Raw genomic sequence first — 20,514 nt, forward strand, 5'->3', positions numbered from 1 at the left:
GGTAACCAAGGGTACCCCACCCCTGATGCTGCAAACTGCAGTGAGGAGAATAGTAATGTACCAGGAGCAGATTCGTCTGCACTTAGACACAGAAAATAAAAGCCACAGCTGAAAAGAGCAACTAGAATATAAAGGAACTAGCCGTGAACCCTGCTAAATGGGAGGGGAGCTGCTACAACTCTCTCTGGGTTGGAAGATCTAATATGTGTCACAGTTTATGCACCCTCCCACCACCTTGACAGCATAGATTGGAGCAGGGTCCAGACATCCTAACCAACCTACCACCTCAGTGAGCCCTGGGCCCCTAACCCACACCATCCCCAGCTGTCCCACCAAGACAGCCCTATGGTGGCGCACACCAGGAAGTCCTGGTCAACGCTCACTACAGCTCCACCTGTCTCACCACACTGAGGCAGGCACAAAGCACCTTGGAACATTCTAGGCCCTCACTGCTTTGGCTTCAGGAAGCTAAGGCACCCCAGTAGATGCCCATTTTCAGCTCCACCTGCCCTGCCAGGACACCCTGGCTTGCACCCACTTCAGCTTCTTTCCAGGGAACCATCTGTTCAGAGAGCCCTACAACTGCCACAGCCCATGCCCTTTCAACTACCAGCTGCCCTGCCAGGTTGCCCCCTGCACAAAGCACCCAGGGGCCTCTCCAGCCAACAATACACCTCAGTTCCACCTGCCACAACCAGAGCACCTGCTGCACATCCCAGAACACCCCAGCTTACACCCACTTCACTTTCAGCCATCTTGTCAGGGTGCCCTCTACATGGAGAACCCCAGAACCACTCCTGACTACACCCACTTCAGCTTCAGCTGTCCTGCCAGGACAACCTGTCTCTGCAAAGAGCCTCAGGAATGCCCCAGCCCACACCCACTTAAGCTCTAGCCATCCCACCAAGGCAGCCCCACCATGGGGTGCCCTGAAACCCCCAGCCCATGCCAGCCACAGCTCCAGCCAGCCAACAAAAGTCACCAGGCATATACAGTAACACAGAGGACCACCACACACCAAGAGCATTCCTTCAAGTTTGGGAAAAGTAGCAGTTCTGCCTAATTCATAGAAACAAACACCATGTCAAGCAAGATGGGGTAACAAGGGAATATGCTCCAAATGAAAGGATAAGACAAAACCTCACAAAAACAATAAAACAGAGAAGAGCAATATGCCTAATGGAAGAGCTTAAAGTAATGATCTTAAAGATGCTCACTGGACTGAAGAATGGGAAAACTCAGCACTTCAACAAAGAACTGAAAAATATAAACAACCAGAGTTGAAGAATAACTGAAATGAAAAATTCATTAGAGGGAATCAAATAGTGATTAATGGATACAGAACAGATCAGTGATTTAGAAAACAGGGTAATGCACTCAAAGCTAAACAGCAAAAATAAATAATTTTTTAAAATGAGGATAGAACAAGGGATCTGTTGGCCAATATCAAGTGAGTAAACTTCCATATTATATATGAATATATATGCATATATATATATGCATATATATAATATGAATATATATGCATTTATTTATGTTTATATATAAATATATATTATATATAATATTCATATATAAATATATATGCATATATATTCATATATACTGCTTTATACTTAGAATGTTACATATGAACCTCATGATAACCATAAACACAAAACCTGTAATAGGTTAAAAAAAAAAAAGGAAAAAGTACAGTATACAGAATATAGTCAATGGTACTGTAACAGTGTTGCATGGTGACAGTAACTACACTTGTGATGGGCACAGCATAACTTATAGTTGTTGAATCACTATGTTGTATATCTGAAACAAATATAACATTGTGCTGACTCAAAGTAAAAAGAAATTTAAAAATTAGGGGTGCTGGGCTGGCTCAGTGGGTAGAGTGTGAGACTTTTGATCTTGGGGTTGTGAGTTCAAACCCCATGTTCGGCATAGAGATTGAAAAAAATAAGACAATAAAAAGTCAAAAAGATGTGAAAAAATATTTTAAAAATTATAAAATAGAAAGCCAAATATAACACCTCAGAAAGTCATCAATCACAAACAAAGAGAGCAAGAAAAGAACAGAGAACTACAGAAACAACCAGAAAACGATCAACAAAATGGCAGTAAGTACCTAGCTATCAATAATTACTTTAAATGTAAATGGTCTAAATGTTTCACTCAAAAGATAAAGGGTGGTGGAATGGATTTTTAAAAAACAAGACCCGGGGCGCCTGGGTGGCTCAGTTGGTTGGGCGTCTGACTTCGGCTCAGGTCATGACCTCGCAGTCCGTGAGTTCGAGCCCCGCATCGGGCTCTGGGCTGACAGCTCAGAGCCTAGAGCCTGTTTTGGATTCTGTGTCTCCCTCTCTCTCTGACCCTCCCCTGCTCATGCTCTGTCTCTCTCTGTCTCAAAAATAAATAAATGTTAAAAAAAAAAAAATTTTAAAAACAAGACCCATCTATATCTTGCCTATAAGACACTAACTTCAGGCCTAAAGATACATGTAGATTCAGAATGAAGAGATAGAAAAACATCATGCAAGTGGAAGCAAAAAGAAAAGCCAGAGTAACAGTAGACATATCAGACAAAATATGCTTTAAAACAAAGACTGTAAAAAGAGTCAAAGACGGGTATTACATAATGATAACGGTACCAATCCAACAAGATATAACAAGTGTACATATCTACACACCCAACACAGGAGCATCGAAATACATAAAACACACATAATCAAAGAGAGAAACTGATAGTAATACAATAATGGTACGGACGAACTTTAACACACCACTTACATCAATGGATGGATCATCCAGGCAGTCGGTCAATAAGGAAACTGTCTTTGAATGACGGACTGGATGGACATAACAGATATAGACAGAACATTCCATCCAAAAACAGAATACACAGTGCACATGGGACACATCTCTAGGACAGATCATATTAGAGGACAAAATAAAAATAACTCGATAAATTTAAAAGATGGAAATCATATCATGCAGCTTTTCCAACCACAACAGCATGAAACTAGAAATCAGTCACAAGAAAAACACAAACATGTGGAGGCTAAACAACATGATACTACCCAATCAACAGGTAAGCAAAGAAAGAAGAAATTTAAAAAATACATGGAGACAATGAAAATGAAAACACAACTGCCCAAAATCTTTGGGAAACAGCAAAAGCAGTTTTAAGAGGTAAATTTATAACGACTACCTCAAGACAAGAAAAATCTCCATAAACAATCTAGCTTTATACCTAAAGGAACTAGAAAGAAAAGAACTAGAAAAAGAACAAAACCCAAGGTAAATAGAAGAAAGGAAATAATGAAGATCAAATCAGAAATAGAGTCTAAACAAAGAAAAAGATCAAGTAAGCTAAGAACTGGGTCTTTGGAAAAATAAACGAAATTGCTAAACCTTAACCCCACCACTCATCAACAAAAAACAAAAGAGGACTTCCACCCAGTGTGGAGCCTGCTTGAGATTCTCTCAAAAAAAAAAAAAAAAAAAAAAAAATCCAAAATGAAAGTGAAGTAACTGACACCACATACAAAGGACTGTAACAGAATATGAAAAATCATGTGCCAACAAATTGGACAACCTAGAAGAAATGGGTAAATTCCTAGAAATGTACAATTTTCCAAAAGTGAATAAGGGAAAATGGAAGTCTGAACAGACCAATTACTAGTAATAATATGGAAGTTTTTTATTACTAAAAAAAAAACTACCAACAGGGGAACCTGGCTGGCTCAGGAGTCCAGCTCTTGATCTCAGACCAGGGCTTGATCTCAGGGTTGTGAGTTCAAGCCGCGTGTTAGGCTCCACACTCAGTACGGATCCTACGTAAACAAAAACAAAAACAAAAACGTTTTTAACAATCAACAAAGGTCCAAGACCAGATGGGCTCACAGGTGAAATCTACCAAACATATGAAAAGGAGTTAATACCTATTCTCAAACTATACAAAAAACTAGAAGAGGAAGGAAAGCTTCCAAATACATTCCATGAGGCCAGAATTACCCTGATGCCAAGCCAGACAAAGACAACACCTAAAAACAAAGCTGTATACAGGCCATTATCAGCAATGCACATAGATGCAAAAATCCTCAACAAAATATCAGCAAACCACATTCAGCAATATATTAAAAGGATCATTCACCAGGATGAAGTGGAATTTATTCTGGGGATACATGGATGTCTCAATATTTGCAAATCAATCAATGTGATACTCTTTTACAATAGGTAGAGGGGCGCCTGGGTGGCGCAGTCGGTTAAGCGTCCGGCTTCAGCCAGGTCACGATCTTGCGGTCCGTGAGTTCGAGCCCCGCGTCAGGCTCTGGGCTGATGGCTCAGAGCCTGGAGCCTGTTTCCAATTCTGTGTCTCCCTCTCTCTCTGCCCCTCCCCCGTTCATGCTCTGTCGTCTCTCTCTGTCCCAAAAATAAATAAACGTTAAAAAAAAAAAAAAATTAAAAAAAAAAAAATACAATAGGTAGAGTAAAAACCATATGATGATTTCAATAGATGTGGGAAAAGCATTTGACAAAATTCATCATCTGTTCATGACAAAAACTCAACAAAGGTTTAAAGGAAACATACCTCAACATAACAAAGGCCATATATGAAGTATCTAGAGCTAAAATTACACTCAATTGTGAAAAGCTGAGAGCTTTTCCTCTAAGGTCAGGAGCAAGATAAGGATGTCCACTCTCACCACTTTCATTCAACATAATACTGGAAGCCCTAGCCACAGTATTCAGACAAGAAAAAGAAACCAATATTAGTAAGGAATAAATTAAAATGTCACTATTTGCAGGTGACATAATACTATACATAGAAAACCTTAAAAACTGCATTTACAAGCAATTAGAGTAAATGAATTCAGTAAAGTTGCAGGAAACAATACACATCAGCTACATTTCTATATGCTAATAACGAAGTAGCAGAAAGATAAATTAAAAACACAATTCCATTTACAATTGCACCGAACATAATAAAATACCCAGGAATAAACTTAACCAAGGAGGCGAAAGACCCTGTACTCCGAAAACTACAAAACACTGATGAAAGAAATTGAAGATTACAAAAGCAAATGGAAAGATGCTCAATGCTCATGGATTGGAAGAATACTGGTAAAATACCTACTACACAAAGCAATCTACAGATTCAGTGTAATCTCTATGAAAATACCAAGAGCATTTTTCACAGAACTAGAAATAATCCTAAAATTTGTATGGGACCACGAAGACCTCAAATAGCCAGAGAAATCTTGAGAAAGAAGAATAAAGCTAGATTTCAAATCCCAGATTTCAAGATCTACTACAAACTTGTAATAATCAAAATAACGTTGGGGCACTTGGGTGTCTCAGTCGGTTGAGAGTCCGACTTTGGCTCAGGTCATGATCTCGCAGTCTGTGAGTTCAGGCCCTGCGTTGGGCTCTGTGCTGACAGCTCAGAGCCTGGACCCTGCTTCAAATTCTGGGTCTCCCTCTCTCTGCCCCTCCCCAACTCATGCTCTGTCTCTGTCTCTGTCTCTCTCTCTGTCAAAAATAAATAAACATTAAGAAAAAAAATTAAAAATATAATGTACTGGCACAAAAACAGATCAATGGAACAGAATAGGCCAGAAATAAACCCATGCTTATATATATGGTCAATCTATGACAAAGGATGCAAGAATATACAATAGTCTCTTCAATAAGTGGTATTGGGAAAACTGGACCACTTTCTTACAGCATACACAAAAACAAACTAAAAATGGATTTAAGGGGGCGCCTGGGTGGCGCAGTCGGTTAAGCGTCCGACTTCAGCCAGGTCACGATCTCGCGGTCCGGGAGTTCGAGCCCCGCGTCAGGCTCTGGGCTGATGGCTCAGAGCCTGGAGCCTGTTTCCGATTCTGTGTCTCCCTCTCTCTCTGCCCCTCCCCCATTCATGCTCTGTCTCTCTCTGTCCCAAAAATAAATAAACGTTGAAAAAAAAATTTAAAAAAAAAAAAAAAAAATGGATTTAAGGCCTAAATGTGAGACCTGTTACCATAAAATGCCAGAAGAGAACATAAACAGTAATTTCTTTAACATCAGCCATAGCAACATTTTTCTGGCTGTGTCTTCTCGTGCAAGGGACACAAAAGCACAATTATTGGGACCACAACAAAATAAAAAGCTTTGCACAGTGAAGAAAATCATCGACAAAACTGAAAGACAACCTACTGAATCGGAGAAGATACTTGCAAATGATATAGTCAATAAAGGGTTAGTATCCAAAATATATAAAGAACTTATACAACTCAACACCAAAAAAATAATCCAATTAAAAAATGAGAAGACCTGAATAGACATTCTCCCAAAGAAGACCTACAAATAGTCAAGAGACACATGAAAAGATGCTCACTAATCATTAGGGAAATGCAAATCAAACCCACAGTGATCAAACCACAATATCACCCCACACCTGTCAGAATGGCCAAAATCAACAACATAAGAAACAAGTGTTAGCAAGTATGGACAGAAAAGGGAACCTTGTGCATTGTTGGTGGCAATGCAAACTGGTGTAGCCGCTGTGGAAAACAGTATAGAGCTTCCTCAAAAAATTAAAAATGGAACTACCACATGATCCAGTAATTCTACAACCAAGTATTTACCCCCCAAAACCAAAAACATTAATTTGAAAAGACAGATGTAATCCTGTTTAAAGCCAAGATATGGTAGCAAGCCAAGTGTCCATTACCACAATGGAATATACACACAATGGAATATTACTCAGCCATCTAAAAGATCTTGACATTTGCAAAAACATGAATGGATCGAGAGGGTATTATGCTAAGTGAAATAAGTTAAATACGATAGGATTTTACTTATATGTAGAATCCAAAAAATAAAGGAATAAGCAGAAAGCAAAAACTGACCCATAAATATAGAAAACAAAATGATGTTTGCCAGAGGGGAAGGAGGTAGAGGGATGGGGAAAATGGGTGAAGGGGAGTGGGAGTACAAGCTTCCAGTTATGGAATGAATAAGTCATGGGGATGAAAGGTACAGTACAGAGAATATAGTCAATGGAACTGTAATAGCATTGCATGGTGACAGATGGTAGCTACACTGGTACCTGGCACAGCACAATATATAGACTTATCGAATTTCTATGCCATATACTTGAAACTAATATAACATTATGGGTCAACTATACTTCAATAGACAGTGAACTCAGGGGCGCCTGGGTAGCTCAGTTGGTTAAACATCAGACTCTTGATTTCGGCTCAGGTCATGATCTCACAGTTTTGTGAGATCAAACCCCATGCTGGGCTCTATGCTGACTCTATACAGCCTGCTTGGGATTCTTGCTCTCTCTCTGCCCCGCCCCTGCTCATGCTCTGTCTCCCTCAAAATAAACTTTAAAAAATTAAAAAATTAAAAAAAAAAAGTGAACTCACAAATGTCTTTACAACAGTTATCACACATTCTGTTGCATGCTTCTGAATTCCATACTTCATCAAAATGTTGAGCTATAAATACACGGCGACACCTGCAAACACATTGATATATACATTATTAAATGACCTAGTAAGTTTTAAGAATTCCTATTTCTTTTTTAATTAATTTATTTTTTTTAATGTTTATTTATTTTTGAGAGGAAGACAGAGTGCGAATGGGGGAGAGGCAGAAAGAGAAGGAGACACAGAATCCGAAGCAGGCTCCAGGCTCTGAGCTGTCATCGCAGAGCCTGATGCCGGGGCTCAAACCCCTGAACCGTGAGGTCATGATCTGAGCTGAAGTCAGACACTTAACTGACTGAACCACCCAGGCACCCCAAGAATCCCTATTTCAAAACAGAGTTATATATTATATTAGTTTCCTGTTGCTGTCATAACATTACCACAAATCTAGTGGCTTAACACAAATTTATTGTCTTACATTTCTATACATGAGAAGTCTGATATGGGTTTTATTGGCTTAAAATCAGAGTATCAGCAGGGATGGATTTCTTCTGGAGGCTTTAGGGGAGAATCTGTTTCCTTGTCCTTTCTGATTCCTAGAGACTGCCTGAATTCCTTGGCTCATGCCCCACTTTCCTCCATCTCCAAAGCCAATGAATATCATTCTAACGTTTCTTGCTTCATTCCACACTTAAGTACCCTTATGATTATACTGGATCCACACAAACAACCCAGAGTTCTATCCCTATTTTAAGGTCAGCTCATTAGCAACCTTAATTCCATTTGCAGTCTTAATTCCCTTTTGCCATGGAAGGTTAATTTACAGTTGCCAGGAATTTGAATGTAGACATCTTTGGGAGACTATTCTGCCTATCACATATTTTTTCCATATATACTTGATGAACACTGCTTTCAGAAGTTGTCTGAGATTCCCTTGAGATTCAATATTTGGGAACTATTAAAAGAATCTTCCTGATAGCAAAGCAGTTTCTTGTATCTTAGTAGTTTCTTGTATTTGACTCTAAACCCCCAAATATGCTTCTTGATATCTACTGGATATCTAAGAAAATTTTCATTTTCTTACTTCTTTAACTAGATTATTGTACCACCTACAGGAAGAAATGACGTTTTCTGTCACTGTTCGATAGCTGCTTATCAGTTCAAAAATTTTGAGTCCATTTTACATGATGGGCAATAAGAGTACAAAGATGACTAATACTGAAAAGCCACCAAGGAACTATATGTTCTAACTAAAACCATCCTAGATTTAAATTTTATTTAGTAAGGAGAAACTTAACCCTGCTCTCAATGATTTCATCAACCCATCAGCTGGTAAGATGGTACATGTTACAGAGCTCAGCTCTCAAAATGCCTATCATAAATACCTTTTCACAACTGGTAAAGCATGTAGCTGTATGTCAGTGCCAGAGAGAAAAAGCTTGAACTCACTGTGAATGTGTATCAAAATTTTCAATAAAAGTGGGGATGGATGAAACACATGAAGGGGATTAAGACGTACAATCTTCTAGTTATAAATAAAATAGAGATGACAGGGGGATGTAATGTATAGTCCATAATATTGTACCAACTCTGTAGGGTGACAGAGGGTAACTAGACTTATTGTGGTGACCATTTTGTGATATATGAGAATAGTGAATCACTATGTTGTACTTCTGAAACGAATACAATATCGTACTTCAATTATTCTTCAATTGAAAGAAAATCAGCATCTCAGTATACTTGTTTTACTTAAAGAAAAAAAAAAAACTCCAATGAAAGTTTTGGAGGATTATCAAATAGAGAGAGAGAATACATTTTTTGGAATTAAGGCAGATCCTGAGGGTTCACGTACTGGTTCCCACCCTTTAGACATTTGCTTTTACAGGTTTGTACTTGATATTCTACCAGTGTATTTACTTACTGAGCAAGTATCCAAAGTAATTTCCCAGACTTTCATGTTGTGCTTATTTTTAAATGACAAGTTATAAAAAGGTATGTGGCTTACTTGCTTATGTTTTGACAGTATGACACCATCTCATAAAGCTTCTGTTGTCCCACATTTTCCATCACCACCATTGAACTTATTCTGAATATATCTCCAAAGCCATAATACAAAATACAGTCTGCCCTCATGTCATCTCGACCTGTAGTGTGAGAAGTCTTGAGATTGCATAATTACTTGAAAATTTCAAAATATGCAAAAATAATATATGTAAAATTAGCTGGCAATGCTTCACAGTCTAAATATATCACATCTAGAAATTTCAGATATGTGCAAGTTAATTTGTAACAGCTGCCCTGAAATTATAAAAAGAAAAACCAACTAATGAGAGCTATCAACAATCAGCTTTATTAGTAAAAAAAATATGTGCATAAATAATATAATTATTGAAGTTATCAATTTGAAGCCACTAATTAAAAATCCAGAAGTTAAAGATAGACATCAAATTATCTTAGAAAACATAGGAAACAATTCATAACACTCCAAGTAAAATAAGCACACAAATACATAAGTACCAAAAAAGTATAAAACTGTAAAAACGACCTCATTCTAAAAAATACTAGCTACTAAAGATTTAAAATACAGAATTATTAAACATATATAATGTGTTTTCTGGAAAAGCTTTGTTAAAAGTTCCCTCTGGTTAGAAGTTACACATACCTGCACGTCCACTCTCTTGGTAATAATTTTCAATAGATTTACTCATTGAATGATGGATAACAAATCTCACATCTGGTTTATCAATTCCCATACCAAATGCAACCGTGGCCACCACTACCTAAAATGTTTTAACATTTTATGTTAATTATATAAACTTAAAATATTTTTAAATGTTAATGAGGATGCTGTTGAAGATATATACTTAACCTGAATTTCATTGGCTGACCATCTTCTATGAACCTTGGTCTTATCTTCTGGTTCCATATTGGCATGGTATGCACCTGCCTGAATTCCCAGTTTCTGTAAACTAACTGTAACTTGCTCAGAGTCTTTCTGAGAAAAGCAATATATGATTCCTGTAATAAAATATGTCCAATTGTTAGATATATATACACACATATTCAAGATACTGATTAACAAAACGCATGAGGGAAAAAGATTTAGGAAAAAATGTCAAGGTCTTGAACACATAATGACTTTCTGATATAATTCAAGATTTGATCAGCAGCTTGCTCTAAAACAAATAAGCCCTGGGCCACGAGTTTTGGTTCCCATTACCTCTTTTTTCTCTCAAGTATGATGTGAAAAGTTTCATGTGCAAAGGAGTTTGGGAACCACTGCATTGAACAGGTTTCTCTCTTTATTTGCAGGACTGGCCAGAACCTCTAATGTGCTGTTATACCCCATGAAGCTCCAAGAGGATAAATAGCTGCAGTTTTTCTCAAACTTATTTGACCCTGGAGCTCCTTTTACCCTGGGTACTCATTAATGTCTCCTGAAAATCTGTAGAACAGCTTTGAAATGCTACCTTTACACAAACTCTGTGCTTCAGTAATGCTCATCAGTGCATTAATCCAGGAAACAGAAATACTCTCAACTCCATCTACAGATACCTCACTCAATGTGCACTATTTATTCTTTAATTGTCCTTTGCTATCAAGGACTATTTTACATCCATTCAGAAAGTCAGTGCTTAACCTTCTAATACACAGTGGATAATTAACTAAATGTGCTGTTGATAATTAGCATTATGCCATTAGGTCCACTAATGACTACTTAAAGCAATTAGGTGCAAATAAACAAAAATAATAGTTTTATGACTCTTATAATCCATCCCATTAGTAAATGACACACCCAATTTCTAAGATCACCAAGCAAATTAATTTTTTTTTAATTTTTTTTAATGCTTATTTTTGAGAGGGAAACACAGAGCATGAGTGGCGGTGGGGGCGGGGGGTGCAGTGCAGAGAAAGAGGGAGACACAGAATCCAAAGCAGGCTCCAGGCTCTGAGCGATCAGCACAGAGCCCAACGCGGGGCTCAAACTTGCAAATCATGAGATCATGACCTGAGCCAAAGTTGGACGCTTAACCAACTGAACTACCCAGGCGCCCCCACCAAGCAAATTAATTTTAACATAACATTTTCAAATATCTTCTGCCATGCACTAATATTTTTGGTGGCTAATCATTCATCAGTAGATCAGTATGATATTACTTTTTGAAACTTTTCTCTCAGTCTTCAAAGTTGTTTTTGTATTACCTGATTGCCCTTTGTATCTCCCATTGATGAGCTTTACAATATCCTCGATAAAATCTTCAGTGTTGGAGGGCTTCTGCCGAATCTAAGAGAAAGCTAACTTATTACAAAGTAAATTAATGAGTACCATCCATGTAAACATTGACTTACAACTTTCAGGGTGCGAATCTTTTATAGGCATAGTGCCTTTTCCTTGGTCTTTCATTCACCTCTCCTGACCCTGCCACCTCCCAGGCTCTTCTTGATCCTTGGTTTTGAATATGCCAGGAATAAGAAGGCACAGAAGCAGTGAACTTGTAAAGATGGAGACCTTTTTATTTTTTGATGCTACTTTTATAAAAACATAAACCATGGCATAAATAAGTTGAATGGAGACTCAGAAAAATATTATCTACTCTTAAAAGGATATAATACACACACACACACACACACACACACATTCAGGAAATCAGAAAGAAAAAACATGTCACATAATCTGAATAGAGTATTAGCAAATGGCATATTAATTTTGAACTATTTTGTAATTAACTTCAATAGAGATGTAGTTAGGGTCCTTGGCATCAATCTTCCCTCCATCCTTGCACAATAATGTGCATCAACTTCACAAGGCAATGTCTCTTATTTAACCCAGCAAAGGATTATGCAGCAAGAGATACAGAAGAAAGCACAAATCAATGAATATGCTTCTCATCACTTCCTCATTTTAAAAACTTTTAAACAGAGTTACCTGTTACTTATAAACATAATGAAAAGGTAACCTCTGCTGTAATCCTTCATGAAAGTAATACGTTGACATAAAAGTTACACACCTCATAATAAAGATTTGGCCGATTAAAAGAAGCTGTGAAAGTAAAACACTTTTCCACACACAGTATTTTCTGGGCATCCTTCAAAACATGGCTAGTTGCGGTTGCCGTCAGCCCGATTAAGGCCGTGTTAGGGAACTGCCGCTTCAAGATACCCAGTGCCTTGTAATCTGGAAAAGAAAACATACAAAGTGGCCCACTTTCTACATGTAAGCAGTATATATTTAGCATGTGCTGCCTGGCCTTTCTGAGTAGGCAGGCTGTAGGATACTTTTCCCTGGCTCTTCAGAAACTCTGTTCTTGGCCACAGGTGGAACTCCCTGTTGAAGAGAGAAAACCAACACATTTCCAGTAAGCTGTGCACTGGTCTACAACCTCTGACCAGTGGATTTATGAGGCAGTGGGAGTGGCCACAGTGTGTGTATCTCTCACAACAAACAAGAGATAAAAGAGGCCATCAGGCAAACTCCTTCTACCAACACTATCATGCAAGTGTGGCAAATTCAGACCAGAAAAATTTTGGTGAGGGCACTAGTTTTTATAGAATGTATTTCCAGGAAACCATTCTGGGCTTATATTTGTCATCAACGCTTAAATAACTAGGTAAGTTGTCCTTATGTAATTAACTCTTTGCAGAAAGTAGAAGAGAACTGTGGTAGAAACTGCTAACTGCAAAGCTAGAGGACTATGAAAATAGAGGAGAAGGTCACTGCTGGGGAAGTCATGGTTTCAAGGAGGTAACATGTGAGTTGGGTCTTGAAGACAAGCAGAAGTTACTAGGAAGGGTAGAAGAAAACACCAGGCAGAGAAAACAGCACTTACACCGCAAATACACTGGCATGAAATTACTTAGCATATTCCAAAAACAGCAAGCAGGTCAGTCAGACAAACCCACAGGGTGTCGAGCTGGATGTATTACTGTCAACTCCAGTAAGCTGGTAACCACATTCCCTGTATGGATCCACGCTAGAACTAGACCAAAAAAGGAACAAACGTGTACAAGGTGTGGCAGGCAGAAGTGAACCAGTTGCCATTACTCTCTGAAGATCTTTCCAGGCAGATAAGATGAGGGACAGATAGATGCAGAGGGGCCCAGCCAGTTCTAACTTGTCCTAGTTTTTTTCTACTCCTCCTTCAGCTCTTATTCCCAACTGTAGGTCTTACCCATCACCAGCCCCCACTGGATGCCTGGCAGGCAGCAGGCTCACAGAGCTGACAGCTACTCAGAGAGAGCTTACCAGAGACCTCTCACAAGCTTCCTGTCTATGTACCCTCTGGCCCCGGCCATGCCAGTTGCAGACCTCCCTATAAGCTCCAGTTGGTCCTCTCACACCAGGGCTTCAGGAAATCAGGGACCATCCTCCACCTCCTTCACACCTTCTCTTTCCCTGCTCTTCACACAGTTGTGCAGGGTCTGCTTCCTAAAGTAAATCCCTGATCACCTACCATTCACAATGGCTCTGCTTTCCTGCCTGCACCTTAACTGATACTGTTACACTGAAGAGTATAGGAAGGCAGGTTTAAGTAAGACTGGGAACAATATAGTTGATTCTAAGAACTAGGACTTTATCCTATAGGAAATTTTTGAAGCATAAAAGGGATATAAATAGACTCATCTTTTGGCAGTAGTGCAAGGTATGGGCTGGAAGAGACAAAACATAAAGAAATGGAGATCAGTCAAGAGATGGCAGCAGCAAACCAGAAACCCACTAAGAATAGGAAACAAGGCATGACACTGAGGATAGAGCAGAAAGAAAAGACTGAATACAAACCCAAGAACCAAAGCCCGAAAGGTCCTGGTAACTATTGGGATATGGGCTCTGGGGGATGCGGGGTGGGGAAAAGGGGAGAGAAGGGGAGGGAAAGAGCCCAAGATTCATCCATTTGTGCCAAGTGTGTCTTCAGGAACTGAATGTTCAGTTCAATGCAAAAGCCGTTTTGCAAATGGAACGATTCAAGCAAAGAACCATACAAAACAAAAAGTAAACCAATAAATATGTTATTATCAGAGAGTGAGAAGGGCTCGGAGTGGTAAGCCCAGTGTAATGGAAGTATAACGAGGGAGGGAGGAAGAATAGGAAATCGGAGAGAGGTAAACAAAGGACAGACCACATGTCACCTTATGGACCTCGGTCAGGAATATGGAATTTATTCTAAGTACAAAGAGAATCTGCTGGGTAGTTTAGGAAGGGAAGTAACAGGATTTGATTTATACTTAGAAAAGATCACTTTGGTTGCTGTATGAAGAATGAACTGTAAAAGGGTAAGACTGGAATCACAGACTAGTTAGGGAATCATTGTAGTAGGTCAGGGGAAAGGAGCCCAGGTGTACCTAAGAGGCAGCAGGACAAAGAGAAGAGGACAAACTTGAGATTCACTTTAGAGGCAGAGTTGACAGGACTTGGTGATGGACTGGATCTGCAGAAGTAGGATAAACCGGGGCGCCTGGGTGGCTCACTCGGTTGAGCGTCCAGCTTCGTCTCAGGTCATGATCTTGCAGTCCGTGAGTTCAAGCCCCACATCGGGCCCTGTGCTGACAGCTCAGAGTCTGGAGCCTACTTCTGATTCTGTGTCTGCCTCTCTCTCTGCCCCTCCCCCACTCATGCTCTGTCTCTCTCACTCTCAAAAATAATTAAAAAATTAAAAAAAAAAAAAAAGAAGTAGGATAAACCAAGGATGATGGACTAGCTATTACATTATTTGTTCACAACTCCAACTCCACCTTTTGATACACTGTTTGCAGTGCTGATGCAGGGAATGTGCACACTACCTTTCTGCTTTGCCAGCTGGCCCTAGACTACAAGGCTAAGGGAAGAATTAGGGTCTTGCTCCTTCCTTTTTGCTTCCTGTGGGCTTGCCTGTGTTCTCAAGAATGTCACCCAGCAAGGCTTCTTCATCCCTATACCAGCACTGTCTCTTTGTAGTAGCAGTCAAATACAGTTTTTCCAAACTTTGAAGAACCAGCTTCATCACAGGTCCACCTCACCTCTGCCTCCATTAAGAGGCTCCAGCACCAGGTAGCTGTGCCTCCTCAGAGGTCTGAGTTTCAGCTCCACAAAGACCCTCCTCTCAAGCTTATTAGTTCCAACCTTTTCTTCTCGCTCAGGAACAAGACAAGGATACCCACTCTCACTACTCTTATCCAACACGGTATTAGAAGTCCTAGCCAGAGAAATTAGGCAAGAAAAAGAATAAACAGTATCCAAATTAAAAGAGAATAAGTAAAACTGTCACTATTTAAAGAAAGTTTGCAAAACACAAAATGAATACACAAAAATAAGTTGTGTTTCTATATACTATTAATAGACTATTAGAGAAATTAAGAAAACAATTCCATGTGTACCTGGGTGGCTCAGTCGGTTAAACATCTGTCTCTTGATTTTGGCTCAAGTCATTATCTTGCAGTTCGTGAGATAGAGCTCCACATCGGGCTGTGCACTGACAGCATGGAGCCTGTTTGGGATTCTCTCTCCACTTCTCTGCCTCTCCCCCGTTCACACTGTCTCTCAAAGTAAATATTAAAAAAAAAAAAAAAAAAGAGGGATGACTGGGTGGCTTAGTCAGTTAAGCATCTGACTCTTGATTTAGGCTCAGGTCATGATCTCACGGTTGTGAGATCAAGCCCACATTGGGCTCTGTGCTGGCAGCATGAAGCCTCCTTGGGATTCTCTCTCGCCTTCTCTCTCTGCCCCTCCCTGCTTATGCATGCTCTCTCTCTCAAATAAATAAACATTAAAAAAAAAAAAAGAAAAGAAAGGAAACAATTCCATTTACAATTGCATCAAGAAGAATAAAATGCTCAGGAATAAATTTACCCAAGGAGGTAAAAGATCTATATACCTGAAAACTAGAAGACATTGATAAAAGAAATTGAAGAGAACACAAATAAATGGAAACATATTTTGTGTCTATGAACAGGAAGACTTAACACCATTAAAATGTCCATACACCCTGAGCAACCTACAGATTCAATGCAATCCCTATCAAGATTCCAATGGCATTTTTCACAGAACTAGAAACAACAATCTTAAAATTTGTATGGAACCACAAAAGGCCCCCAATAGCCAAGGCAATCTTAAGAAAGAATGAAGCTGGAGACATCAAACTCCCTGATTTCAAACCATATTACAAAGCTATAATAATCAAAATAATATGTTATTAGCATAAAAACAGAAACATGGATCAACAAAACAGAATAGAGAACCCGGGAATAAATGCACATATATATGGTCAATTTATGACAAAGGCATCAAGAATATACAATCAGGAAGCAACAGTCTCTTCAATAAATGGTGTTGGGAAAACTAGACAGCCACATGCAAAAGAATGAAACAGGACTTTACACCATATACAAAATCAACTCAAAGTGGATTTAAAAAGTCTTAAACATAAGACCTGGAACCAGAGCACTACTAGAAGAAAACAAAGGGTATATCCTTTCTTCTATTAATGTGATGTATCACATTGATTGATTTGTGAATATTGAACCAGCCCTGTAGCCCAAGAATGAATCCCACTTGATCATGGTGAATAATTCTTTTAATATACTGTTGGACTGAATTTGCTAGTATCTTGTTGAGAATTTTTGAATCCATGTTCAGAGATATTTGCCTGTAATTCTCCTTTTTAATGATGTCTTTGTCTGGCTTGGGAATCAAGGTAATGCTGGCTTCACAGAAAGGGGTACAGAAGCTTTCCTTCCGTTTCTATTTCATGGAACAGCTTGAGAAGCATAGGTACTAACTCTGCTTTAAATGTCTGCTAGAATTCCCCTGAGAAGCCATCTGGCCCAGGACTCTTATTTGTTGGGAGATTTTTGATAACCAATTCAATTTCTTCACTGGTTATGGGTCTGTTCAAGTTTTCTATTTCTTCCCTTTTGAGTTTTGGTAGTGTGTGGGTGTGTAGAATTTGTCCATTTCTTCCAGATTGTCCAGTTTGTTGGCATATAATTTTTCATAGTATTCTCTGATAATTGTTTGTATTTCTTAATGTTGGTTGTGATCTCTCCTCTTTCATTCGTGATTTTATCTATTTGGGACCTCTCTCTTTTCTTTTTGAGAAGCCTGGCTAGGGGTTCATCAATTGCTTATTCTTTCAAAAAACCAGTGATTCATTTATCTGTCCTACTGTTTTTTGGATTCTATATTGTTTATGCTCTAATCTTTATGATTTCTCTTCTTCTGCTGGCTTTAGGGTTTCTTTGCTGCTCTGTTTCTAGTTCCTTTAGGTGTGAGGTTAGATTCTGTATTTGGGATTTTTCTTGCTTCTTGAGATAGGCCTGGACTGCAATGTATTTTCCTCTTAGGACTGACTTTGCTGTATCCCAAAGGGTTTGGACTGTCATGTTTTCATTTTCACAGGCTTCCATGTATTTTTTAAGTTCTTCCTTAATTTCCTGGTTGACTCATTCATTCCTTAGTAGGATGTTCTTTTCTTGTGGTTGATTTCAAGTTTCAAAGCATTGTGATCTGAAAATATGCATGGTATGATCTCAATCCTTTTATATTTGTTGAGGACTGTTTTGTGAACCAGTATGTGATCTATTTTGAAGAATGTTCCATGTGCACTCATGAAGACTGTATATTCTGCTGCTTTTGGATGAAAAGATCTGAATTTATCTGTTAAGCCCATCTGGTCCAATGTGTCATTCAGAGCCACTGTTTGCTTACTTATTTTCTACCTAGATGATCTGTCAATAGAGGGAGAAAAAGCTTTTGACAAAATACAGCATCCTTTCTTAATAAAAATCCTCAAGACAGTAGGGACAGAGGGAATATACCTTAACATCATAAAAGCCATATATGAAAGGCCCACAGCTAATACCATTCTCAATGGGGAAAAACTGAGAACTTTCCCCCTGATATCAGGAACACAACACAGATGTCCACTCTCACCACTGTTGTTTAACACAGTGTTGAAGACCTAGCCTCAGCAGTCAGACAATAAAATGAAATAAGTCATCCAAATTGGCAAAGAAGAAGTCAAGCTTTCACTTTTCACAGATAACATGATAGTCTACATGGGAAACCTGAAAGACTCCACCAAAAAACTGCTAGAACTGATACATGACACTATTTCAGCAAAGTCACAGGATAAAAAATCAATTTACAGATATCAGCTGAATTTCTATACACTGAAGATGAAGCAACAGACAGAGATATCAAGGAGTCGATCCCATAAAATACTTAGGAATAAATCTAACCAAACAGGCAAAAGATCTGTATGCTGAAAACTACAGAAAGCTTATGAAAGAAATTGAAGAAGAAACAAAGAAATGGAAAAATATTCCATGCTCATGGATTGGAAGAGCAAATATTGCTAAAATGTCGATAGCACGCAAAAAATCTATACATTCAATGCAACCCCAAACAAAATAGCATCAGTATTCTTCACAGAGCTAGAACAAGCAATCCTAAAATCTGTATGAAACCACAAAAGTCCCCGAATAGCCAAAGTAATGTTGAAAAAGAAAACCAAAGCTGGAGGCATCACAGTCCTGGACTTTAACTTTAACCTCTACTACAAAGCTGTAAACATCAAGACCGTTATGGTATTGGCATGAAAACAGACACAAAGACCAATGGAACAGAATACAGAACCCAGAATTGGACCCACAAACATACAGCCAACTAAACTTCAACAAAACAGGAAAGAGTATCCAATGGAAAAAAAAAAACAGCCTCTTTAGCAAATGGTGCTGAGAACTGTACAGCAACTTGCACAAGAATGAAACCGGGCCACTTTCTTACACCATACACAAAAATAAACTCAAAATGGATGAAAGACCTAAATGTGAGATAGGAAACCATCAAAATCCTACAGGACAAAACAGGCAACAACCTATTTATTTGACCTCAGCCACAGCAAATGCTTATTTGACACGTCTTCGAAGGCAAAGGAAATAAAGGCAAAAATGAACTATTGGGACCTCATCAAGATAAAAACCTTCTGTACAGAAAAGGAAACAATCCAAAAAACTAAAAGGCAGCCGACGGAAAGGGAGAAGATATTTTCAAATGATGTACTGGATAAGGGTTAGTATCGAAAATCTATAAAGAACTTATCAAACTCAACACCTGAAAAACAAATAATCCAGTGAAGAAATGGGCAGAAGACATGAATAGACACTTTTCCAAAGAAGACATCCAAATGGCTAACAGGCACATGAAAAGATGCTCAACATTGCTCATCATCAGGGAAATACAAATCAAAACCACATTGAGATACCACCTCACACCGGTCAGAGGGGCTAAAATTAACAACTCAAGAAACAACAGATGTGGCAAGGATGTGGAGAAAGAGGAACCCTCTTGGGCTGTTGGTGGGAATGTAAAATGGTGCAGTCATTCTGAAAATAGTGTGGAGGTTCCTCAAAAAGTTAAAAATAGAATTATCCTGCGATCCAGCAATAGTACTTCTAGGACTTTATCCAAAGGATACAGGAATGCTGATTCATAGGGGCACATGTATCCCAATGTTTATAGCAGTGCTATCAATCACAGCCAAATTGTAGAAAGAGCCCAAACGTCCATCAACTGATGAATGGATAAAGATGATGTGGTGTGTATATATGAGCACGATGCTACATAAAACTATAAAACACTTTTGTACAGCAAAGAAAACCTATGGGCTAGGAAAAAATATTTGCAACTATATGATAAAATGTCAACATAAAAACGACACAAAGAATTCATTTATCTCAATAGCAAAAATACCTAAAAACTACAACTGAAAAATAGGCGGAGGATCTGGATAGATATTTTTTCTAGAGAAGACATACAAATAGGCAATGCGTACATGAAAAAGTATTCAGCATCAGTAATCATCAGTGAAATGAAAATCAAAACCACAATGAAGTATCACCTCACACCTGTTACAATGGCTATTATCAAAAATACAAGAAATAAGAAATGTGAGAGAAAAGAGAAACCCCGATGCACTGGTGTTAGCAATGTAAATTAATGTGGCTGCTACGGAAAACAGTACAGAGGTTCCTCAAAAATTTAAAAATAGGGGCATCTGCGTGGCTCAGTTGGTTAAGCGTCCAACTTTGGCTCAGGTCATGATCTCATGGTTCACAAGTT

The 20,514-nt window shown here is 38.7% G+C and overlaps 1 protein-coding gene and 1 non-coding gene across 2 annotated transcripts in view; one reads left to right on the forward strand and one right to left on the reverse strand.

Moving 5' to 3' along the window:
- RECQL (RecQ like helicase) overlaps window positions 1-20,514 on the reverse strand; it is a 57,614-nt gene that overhangs the window by 3,280 nt on the left and 33,820 nt on the right. Inside the window, exons 7-12 of the mRNA XM_043563170.1 lie at window positions 12,431-12,597; window positions 11,625-11,706; window positions 10,291-10,439; window positions 10,084-10,201; window positions 9,427-9,565; window positions 7,419-7,510 (exon numbers count right to left, since the gene is read on the reverse strand). Coding sequence (XP_043419105.1) covers window positions 7,419-7,510; window positions 9,427-9,565; window positions 10,084-10,201; window positions 10,291-10,439; window positions 11,625-11,706; window positions 12,431-12,597 — 747 coding nt within the window. The remainder of the gene's footprint in view (window positions 1-7,418; window positions 7,511-9,426; window positions 9,566-10,083; window positions 10,202-10,290; window positions 10,440-11,624; window positions 11,707-12,430; window positions 12,598-20,514) is intronic.
- Window positions 1,866-1,938, forward strand: TRNAK-UUU. The gene has a single exon. It is a non-coding gene; the product is annotated as a tRNA-Lys (tRNA).

This window comes from Prionailurus bengalensis, chromosome B4 (genome assembly GCF_016509475.1).
Source record: "Prionailurus bengalensis isolate Pbe53 chromosome B4, Fcat_Pben_1.1_paternal_pri, whole genome shotgun sequence".
In the NCBI taxonomy this organism is placed as follows: Eukaryota; Metazoa; Chordata; class Mammalia; order Carnivora; family Felidae; genus Prionailurus; species Prionailurus bengalensis.